Source organism: Mus pahari, chromosome 19 (genome assembly GCF_900095145.1).
Source record: "Mus pahari chromosome 19, PAHARI_EIJ_v1.1, whole genome shotgun sequence".
Taxonomy (NCBI): Eukaryota; Metazoa; Chordata; class Mammalia; order Rodentia; family Muridae; genus Mus; species Mus pahari.
Window position 1 is genome coordinate 29,084,739 of NC_034608.1, and position 10,128 is coordinate 29,094,866.

The 10,128-nt window shown below is 45.3% G+C and overlaps 1 protein-coding gene across 2 annotated transcripts in view; it reads left to right on the forward strand.

The window, feature by feature from the left end:
- The window catches only part of Myo16 (myosin XVI), a 490,479-nt gene that overhangs the window by 456,879 nt on the left and 23,472 nt on the right, over window positions 1-10,128 (forward strand). For both annotated transcript variants that reach the window (XM_021218659.1, XM_029531821.1), the window contains exon 34: window positions 3,747-3,838. In XM_021218659.1, the coding sequence (XP_021074318.1) occupies window positions 3,747-3,838 (92 nt within the window). The remainder of the gene's footprint in view (window positions 1-3,746; window positions 3,839-10,128) is intronic.

Consider the following 10,128-nt stretch of genomic DNA (forward strand, 5'->3'; position numbering starts at 1 on the left):
AGAGAGAGAGAGAGAGAGAGAGAGAGAGAGAGAGAGAGAGAGAGAGATGAGGCAAAGAGATGGGGGAGAGAAAGAATGAACATCACTCATGAAGCCATGAAACAGGCCGTGTAAGGGTGAGGCTGGATCTAAAAAGAGTTGGGATAAGGGAGAATATGATCAAAACATATCATTATATAAAATCCTCAAATAATCAGTAAGATATTATTTTGTTGATATATATATATGCACATACACACATCTATACACATGCACACACATGCACACATGGGCAAATGCCTAACCTCCTTTACATGTCAGGATTCCTAACTAGCACTTAGCACCGTTGTCTTCTGTCTTGTGAGATTCTCGCAGAAATGAAATTCTCCCCCTGCGTGCCACAACCTACAAAGATTTTCTCTGTCCCAGGTGTCTCCTGTGGGGCTCCTTCTTACGTACCCTTACTCAGAGGTGACCCCTCTGCTGTCAAGCTCCTCTGTTTATCCACCTCTGTCCCCACCAGCCCCCACCTCTACAAATATATCCACCCTGGTCTATACCCTCTGTCCCTCTCTGTTGACCCCTGCCACATCCTGGGTCCATCATGTCCTCAGCAGGTGGGAATGCCTTTTCACCCAGAATTTTCATAAAATGTTGTCATCTCTTCTTAGAATTCTTCAGTGCCACCAACTGTCTGCAAAACATTGTCACATCCCCCACAAAATGCTCTTAAAGCCATCTCATATCTGACTGGCCTTCACCTTCCAATATAGTCTCTGGTTCTCTGAGATGGGCTTGGGATTTTATGGGCTGTTCCTTGTGCAGCCTTGGACATCCTGGTCCCTTTTGTCTGTGCTCTCAGCTGGGCCTGTCACCGTGAGACCCTTCCCAGGCACCCCTGTCAGGAGGCTTTCTTCATGGTGAACACTTCTCTCAGAGCCCACCCAGCCATACCTGCATTCCATGTTCCATACTTCCCATGTGGCTATGTCAACAATGGTATGAGATGGCTTCTTGTTTGCTTTATAGTGAATCAGCGAATATGCTCACAGCTGAGCCATATTCACACACACAACCCACATTCTCTGCTGGGTGCGTGTCCGAGCTCATTTGGGCAAGCTACTCTGACCCATTTTCCACAGAGGCAGCCACGCCTCTGAGTTGGCTGTCCTCAGGATGTCAGCAAATGTCCTACAAGTGTCCCTTAACCATCTCGCAGGTGGGACTCCTTGCTTCTTCCTGCACGGAGGCCCTGTCTGTACTCTCCCCAGCCTGGGGTCCATTCTGTTCCTCTCTTCTCCACTGTGTCTCTCTGCACCATGTTCGGAGAATGCTCACAACTATGTCCTCACTTTGCCCACCGACTCTCTGGGAAGCCTCCATCACCGCTGCCTTGGTTCTGGATCTGTGAAGGGGTCTAAGCTGTTTTCCCTTTTCGATCTCCAAAGTAAAGCTTCTAATTTACACATCGTTATTTTTGAAAGCTGGATCCCACTTCTTCTGCCTTTTATTGGGGATAGGCTCACGTTGGAATACTTGGCCCCAGCTGGTGGTGCGGTTTGGGGAGGCTGTGCCACTGTTAAGAGCTGGGGCCTCCCTGGAGGAAGTGGATCACTAGCAGCAGGCTTTGGGGCTTCACAGCCCAGCTTTTCTTCCTCTTTACTCTGCTTCCTGGCTGAGGACTCAGTGTGACCAGTGAGCTTCCTCCACCTGTCGCCATGCCTTCCCCACCACGATGGACTGGACCACCTTAGGAATGAGAGCCGAACAAGTGCCTTATCTCTTCAGTTGCTTCTGCCGGTTATTTTGTCACAGCAGCAAAAGTGACTAGGATGCCATTACAGATTCCATGCCTGTCCTATCTTATACTCTGCCCTTTGTTTCCGTGTCCCCACCCCTGGTCTCTCACATCCTTTATCCAGGAGTCTTTCTACAGATGGTGTCTTGACATAAACTTGCAGAGTCCTGTGCACCTATCTAAGCTCTTGATTATGCCACACAGTTGATTGATGGCACGACCATCACTACCTGTGTCCAATATGCCCTCTTCCTGTTCTGATGGTGATCATCATTGCTCATGATTAGGACCCAGTCTTTGCCACCCTCGGTGGTGGGGCACTGTTCACCCACAGTCAGCCCTGTCCTGATATGTTTGTAACACTCTTTATGGGAAGATGGGAATAAATATCTACTCACCCCAGACAGAAAACTGAGCCAGTGACAGACTAAAGTAATACCACAAAAATCCAGCTTTAAAAACCAGTGAGTCTATTAGGGTTACTTATAGGAGCAAGTATAACTCATAGACATCTGAGTCTCTGAAAGTCCACCCCATCAAAGCTGGAACCCTAGAGATCTCTGCATGAGCTACAAAGCTTAACAGATTAGAGGGTCTCCACTCCTCTCCTCCACACCCAGCAGTCCTTACTGCTTATATAACCTTGGAGATGAATGGCCTTGTGAATCTGGTCAGTTTCAGAGACTTCCTAGAACTAGTGAGTTGTTGGCTTCCTGGGTCTTAACTAGTCTTTTTTTTTTTTTTTTTTTTTTTAACTTTCTGAGTCTTAAGGAGTTTCCCTTCAGGACAGAGTATTTCATACAGGAGGAAATTGCTATGGAAATCATTGACAGGACCTTTTCACACAGAGGCCTGTGTACGTTTACCAAGAAGGCAGACTGGCCCGCGGCCTGCCTTATGTTGATTGGATGCAGACCTCCCTGAGGAACTGGCACACTCCTGTAATTGGAAAAATGCACAGTGATTTCCTAATGATTTTTAATTTAGGAATCATGTATATGTTTAATCAATTAAACTGTGCTGGTTAATTATGTTTCCAGAGGAGATGAGTAATTGCTTCAGTATTTAAAGTTCTCTGGGTTAAATTCATTCCATGGGGCAGTTATTTCTCCTTTTATCTGTTCATGTTTATTAATCAAGTCACTTGGGGCAGTACATGCCACCTCCATCATGGTGGTTCTCAATCATTATAGGGGAACAGATCTGTCCCCAAGGTGCATTCAATAATGTCTAAAATCATTTTGATTGTCATGAGTCAGGGTGAATCCCGTGTGTAAAGACCAGGGATGCTACTGTTTATGATGCACAGGGCAGGCTTGGAACAGAGAATTATACAGGCCAAATGCCAAGGGTCAGAGACGGACCTCTGCCGTGCAGAATAATGAAGAACATCATCCGCGGCCTCACAGCATCCGCTGTGCCCTTTGCGGAAGGGGTGTGTGCTTCTCTTGAAAGGTCACTTTTACTTGGTCCTTGGCTAAGAGCTGGCAGGTTGTAATTGGTCAATTTTACCTTCCTAGCTGCCCAGCATTAGCTCTGGTTTCCATGGCACCCAGGTGGGCTCCTGTGTCATGTTTCTTCAGTCCCTGCTTTTTCTCTATGCTGCCCTGAAGATGAAATGCTAACATTCATCACTATCCAGTTGGGAAACATTGTCAGTCTGCTTCTCTCTTCCTAGAAGTCTATTGAATGGTTTCTAGACTCTAGGAAAATGCCCCTCCTTCGTCACTTCTGTGCTGATCTGACCTGTTTACAGTGTTCTCCCTGGCAGTGTCTCTCTTCTTTTGCTTACTGAAACTACAGTAGCTTCAGGTATTCCCATCTAGCTGCAAACTTTAATATCTGCTATTGTCCAGTGGTTTAGTGCATGGAATATGACAGTGTCTAATTAATATTTACGTATGAACAATTTTTTTCCCTTTCGACAAGGAGATGCAAACTCACTACAGCTCTGTGTCAACTTCTACAGGTTTAGCTGAGGACGATGGGTGCTCCAGGCTGTGTCTGAGTGGCATGGGGACTTCATCATTTCAGAGAAATCGGGAGAGCCACACCACCCAGGTAAGGACACCCTGTCCTCCCCCACACAGCAATGAGTGTAGTCAAACCATGGCAGACAGCCACTGGGTCATGTTGATGGATCTCCTTCCTGGACTCAGAACTCGGGTTGTTCTCACTGCTGTCTCTGGTGCTTTTTCTGAACATCTCTCTCTCTCTTCTCTATCTCAGCTGGCTGCAATTTTATGCTTGTTTTGGAAAAAGAAGAATGTCCCTGAACAGCTAAAAGCAAGCTTTTTTTTTTTTTTTTAAGTAGAGTACTGTAGACATCATTTTGCTGTGGTTCTTTAAAATCACTAGCTGCTGGTGGTGATAGTATGAAACCTGCTGACTGTGATGGTGTTTTCTGCATTCGACTTGGGGTAAAGTAGAAGGCTATGGGGACAAAGACTTGGAAGTGTACTGTGTATGGGACTTCCAATGTTAATTGTGCAAGCATGAAATCTAGGACCCAAGGGAAAAGATAGATGTTGTAGCACGTGTTTAGACTTCATTGAAGGAGAAGCAGAGATGGGCAGATTGCTGTCACTCGCCTGCTAGCCAGCTTAGCCTTCCCAGTGAGTTTTAGGCCACTGTGAGACTCGTCTCAAAAAATGAATTCAATGACCCAGCACAAGGGAAGGCCTGGGCCAAGTAGTGGGGGTGGGTGGGTAGGGGAGCGGGGGCGGGGAGGGGGTATAGGGAACTATCGGGATAGCATTTGAAATGTAAATAAAGAAAATAATAATTTAAAAAAATGAATTCAGCATCTCCCAAGGGACAACACTGAAGGTTGACCTCTAACCTCTACATGCATGCACACAGACATGCACATGTATCTGCACACACATGTACCTGTGTACACCTTTGCACACATATGCATATACTCATAAGCACATGAACTCATACACACACATGCACACACAAGTACATGCATGATACCACTAACTGAGAATATGGTTAAATTCAAAGCCTTGTGTGTTTGTCAGGATTACATGTTCTTGCACACCACATTTAACCTTAGATATTACACCAAAATAAAGATTATTTGGATAAAATAATACCCTGGTGGTTTTAGAATGCAAAGGAATGCAGGACAAAGCCATCTTGTGGCCATAAGGTTAGCTTTCAGGGACATATGTGATGCCACGTAGGCACAGCCGCATTATGAGCTGAGATCTTTCTAAGTAACGCTGATGAGGTGGCATGAAAAAAAATCAATAATTTTAATCTTAAAAATAAATCTCTACAGTAGGCAATCTGCGGAAATCACTTGTGCTGATCTATAGGTGCCGCAATGGAAAGAAAATGCTGATTGGTAGGGATAATAAATTGTCTTAATCCTGCCTGTGTTCCTGAGAGATGCCTCTGCTTTGCTCTGCAAGCCTTACAAATGCCCAGCAAGTGGCCATTCCAACCTCTCTGCCCTGAACAGGGGCTGCCTGTGTCAGAGTTGACCCCTCTGTACTATACAGAATGAGAACCTACCTACCCTCTCTCAGCTACTACGCTGTGCTGCTGGAGCAAGGAGCAGGTTGGAAGTAGGTTTGTGAAATGTGGGCTCTGGATCTTCCTGCCCGTTCATGGGTTTAGCTAAAAGACAGAGAACCTTGGGGGAAGTTTGGGGAATTATTCTCATCTCCTATTTTCAAAGAGGCTTTTGCAAATGTGAACCCTTCCCCTGGAAGAAGTACCCAGTCACCTCACCCTGTTTCCCCCAAGCATGGAAATCCATGCTCCTCCGCTGTCATGCTAACTGGGGGCACTCAAATGTAGCAGCAGATTCCTTACTGCCGAGAGGCTGTGAGTTATGGGACATTGTGGTTTAACTGCCACATGTCCCCAGGATTTATCTCCTCTCTGACATTTATAGAGGAAGTACAGACACAGTCAGGCATGTCGCCTTTTAGATTTTTCTGCCAGAACAATTCCACAGGAATTGCATAAAACCAGTGCTGAACAGCAGTGGGATTAAAGGGAACCACCAAATAAATCCCAGTCTGTGCTTTTGTAATTAGTGTCACCGAGCGCTTCGATGACACCCGTTTAATAAAGACAAAATGTGGCATAAAGAAGACCGAGAGTTGGTCATTTGGCAAGGGTCAGATGGCAAGTTCGCCGAGTTCTTTGGCAAGTTAAAACCACATAGCCTGCTTCTAAGGAGTTAAATGTAAGCTGCTAAGGGGGAGGCTGGGCCTTACCTCATTCTCCATGTGCTTGAACTTATGTGGGAACCACAGTGGACACTCCTGGTCTGGTTTGTTTGGTGCTGGTCTCCCTGTACCGTCCCTCAGCTACTCTGATGAATCGAAGGAAGACACTGGCTCTCTCCTTTCACTGTTTCCACAGCAAGACACACACATATTGGGGCATTGAGTTATGGTGTACCTTAGAGACAAGGCAAGAGACCTAAAATGCAAAAGATGAAAAGCTCAGCCCCTCCATGTGTACTCTTTGGTTGGTGGTTTTAGTCCCTGGGAGCTCTGGGGAGTCTGTTTGGTTGATATTGTTCTTCCTATGAGTTTGCAAGCCCCTTCAGCTCCTTCAGTCCTTCCCCTAACTCCTCCATTGGGGTCCCCGTACTCAGTCTGATGGATGGCTGCCAACATCCACCTCTGTACTGTTCAGGCTATGGCGGAGCCTCTCGGGACAGCTCTACCAGGCTTCTGTCAGCAAGGGCTTCTGTGTGTGGGTGGGTGGAGGAGCTTACTCATAGAAGCAGGAGGGAAGGAGGATGTGTGTGTGCACGTGTGCATTTGTGGAGAGGAAACTGGGAATGGGGATAATATTTGAAATATAAATAAATAAAATAGCCAATAAAAAAGTAAAAGAAAAAAAGAAAAGGAAAGCTCAGCCCCTTTCGAGGACTTCTGGGAGGCAGCAGAGGGATGTTAAAAGTCTGCTGTCTACCAGTCCGGCTTTTCTTCGGATTTCCTGACCTTCTGTTTTCCCAAATAGCTGTACCCACTGATTTAGTCCAGAATTCATTCCTCATGCCTGCAAATGCATCTGAATGACACTGAATACATTGTTACTAGCCATAAAGTCCATTTGTTTTCAAATGTGTCTTCTCTATACCAGGCATACAGTCTCCAAGATTATTCTGTTCCGTGCCCAGTGGTGAATTCTGTGCATTGGAGGAAAGCATGTATTTCATAGCCAATCCTCACTTCAGCACTTCTCAGGGCGTGTGCATGTATGTGCATGTGTGCATGTGTGCGTGTGTGTGTGTGTGTGTGTATGTGTTCATGTGTGCATGTATGTGCATGTGTGCGTGTGTGTGTACATGTGTGTGGGGGGGTCAGAGAACAGCTGTAAAGCTGTTGTTCTTTGGGCGCCAGCCACCTTGGTGCTAGGCCAGCCAGTGACCCTGTCTCTGCCTCCTTAGAGCTCTGATTACAAGTACCTCTGTGCCCAGTGCTTTCTTGTGGCTCTAGGGGATTTGAACTCAGATCCCTGCTTGCCAGGGAAATGCTTCATCCACTGAACTATCTTCCCAGACATGTACCTGGCCTTACTGTAAGCTTACAACCATGTCTGCTCAGACCGAGCCTCCACTTCACGGACAGTACTTGTTCTTTTCCTCAAGATAAATAATACGTTTTATCTCACTGTGGGCTTCTATTAACTTGCAAAATGCAGTGCCTTTACATGTACACAATGAAAGCTCAAGTCTCAATTAGAATAGTTGAAGATCACAGAAACTGGAGCTGCAGGCATTTGCAGTCCTGTCGAGGCCCTGCGTGTTGGCGCATTTGCTGGTGTGCCAGTGTGTGCTGTCATGAGCCACAGTAGAATATTTACATAGTCTTAGGCATGAATAATACCAGCCATAAATTACACCAGAATTCCACACACTGGTTCTTGGAGGATCTTGCAGATGCAAAGATAGAAGGAATTGTTTAGGTTAGAGAGGCATCGCAGGCTTACTTGGGAATTAGACAGTATTTGCAGGAACAAAAGGACATTTATCTATGTACATTTTTATGAAATTTGAATAATTTTCTTTAATGTCTATGCTACTTGGCATGATTTGGTCTCTTAGAGGTTAAAGCTGTGGAGAAAGACTCTGCCGTGTGTTCAATACTGGTAGCTCCAACCCAGAATATTTCCTTCTTCCTCTCTCCCTCTTCCTCTTCCCAACCCTCCTTGCCTTCCTCCATCTCTCTCCTCCCTCCTCCCACTCCTGTAGCCCCTCCTCCCCCTAAGGATCCTCCTTCTCACTGCCACGTTGCCCATTGCTGAACCAGAGGTCACAAGAAGCCAGCAGCAGACCCCCAGCACAGTGTGGAGGTGTGTGGAGAGAGTGGTAGTAGTGGAAACAAACTTCCCGAGGGGTTTGCTCAGCGCCTTGCTGTGGTCATTCCCCCTACACACTGATAAAGTGTCCACAGTGCCACTGCTAGAAAACATTCTTCTCTTTTTCCTTCTAGTATGTCTTACTTGCATTCACATGCTTGCTTTGCAGCAACAACTCTTCCATGGACTTTAGCCCCGCCCCCGCCCCTACCCCAGCCCCACCCCACCCCCTCCGCAGTTATACTATGTCCTTCCTTGTCTTTTCACAGCAGACTCTCACACACCTGGCCAAACTCTACAGAACCTTTCCCTTAGTAATTCAAAGAAATGTACAAAGTCACTGTGAGCATCGGCCATACCCAAATGCCCATCATAAGAGATCATTGATGGCTTTTGATAAATGCATTGCAGGCCTGCTTCCACAACCTTCATAAATACCTTGTCCACCCCTGACATAGCCGCTGGTGGAATACCAGACTGGGATCAATAGAAAATCGACCCAACCCAAGGAGCAAATTGTTACGTGGTTTGTTTTACTGAACCATCAAAGAAACCTCTTTGTAATGTCGTACATCAACAAAATTAAGAATAGCAGGCACTAAATAAATTCGGTGTTTGCTTTCTATATTCATTATATTTGTGGTATGGACTGCTGGAAATTATTCTAGCACAGAATTGAAACAAACCATCGGGTGAAATAAAGATATGTAGGTATGTTTGGTTTAAACATTAGGGTGCCTCTAAAGCCCCTGGCATAGACTAGAAACTAGATAATTCTTGCATAAGAGCTGCCGACCTGTCTGTCTTTGCCATCTCTTCCTCTGTCTGTCTATCATCTATGTTTATTTCTGTATGTTTATCATCAGTCTTCTTATCATCATCTATCTTTCCATCTGTCAGATAAATGTGTTTACTTATCTGAGCTTCAAACGGAGGGATACATGGACCAGGAAAGGCCTTCCCATGCCCCAGCTCTCAGGGAATCAGTATTCCACACTCATGGCTTACATGTTGTGTACGAGAAATGAAGGCAGTAAATTACGTTGATGGTGAGAGTGAAATGTCAAGGCTTTCCTCAGGGGGCAGGCCATGCCCTGCTTAGATAAGGAGACCTTTGAAAAAACAAAAGTGCATCTTGTGTTTTGTATTTCTGTGTTGCTCTCCCTGTGTGACCTGAATATGATAATGTGCAGAGTAGTGTATAAGATTACCAATGAGGTGACTCCAGGTGTAAAAATGTTACAGGAATGAGAAATCACGTGGGAAAAGGAAAACAGACCTGCCTATATACGGCCTATATATACAGATAGCCACATTAATCAAACCAAATAGCCATGTGTGTCTATACATGGTCTCTATATTCATATGTCTATATAGCCTCAATGGGTCCATCCTTTCTTTAATGAGAATAAGTGGGTAGCCACACACTTGGATAAGGAACAGTGATGTCACTGAGAACATGTGTGTGTTAGCATATAAATCCTAGTCAACATGATTACAGAAGTTTATTAAAACATCTAACTCAAAGGAGAGAAAAGACAACAAGACTTGCAGAACTGTTAACATGCAGGCAGAGAACAATTAGACTCTTTAAGTATGGTAGGTGTGACTTGGTGATCCAGCATGGTGTCTGGTGTGTTGGAAGGCTCATCAGACGCTTAGAGTGATCCTAGCATGAACTGATAGGAATCTTCTGTATTTTGTAGGAGAGCCGATTGAATCCAAAAGACCTTATCTATTATCTTGTTGGAATTTGAAAAAAAACTCAATGTGTGTGTGTAGGGTGTGTATGGGGGGGGGGCATGTGCACATATGGTGTATGTGTGTGTATAGGTAGTGTGGGTATATATGTTTGTATGTGTGTGTATGTGGTATGTGTGTGTGTGGCATGTGTGTGTATATGTGTGTGTGTGCACCTGTGTGGTATGTGTATGTATGTGTGTGTGTGGATTATGGAGTGTGTATCGAGGTATGGTATGTATGTGTGTGTGTGGATTATGGAGTGTGTATCGAGG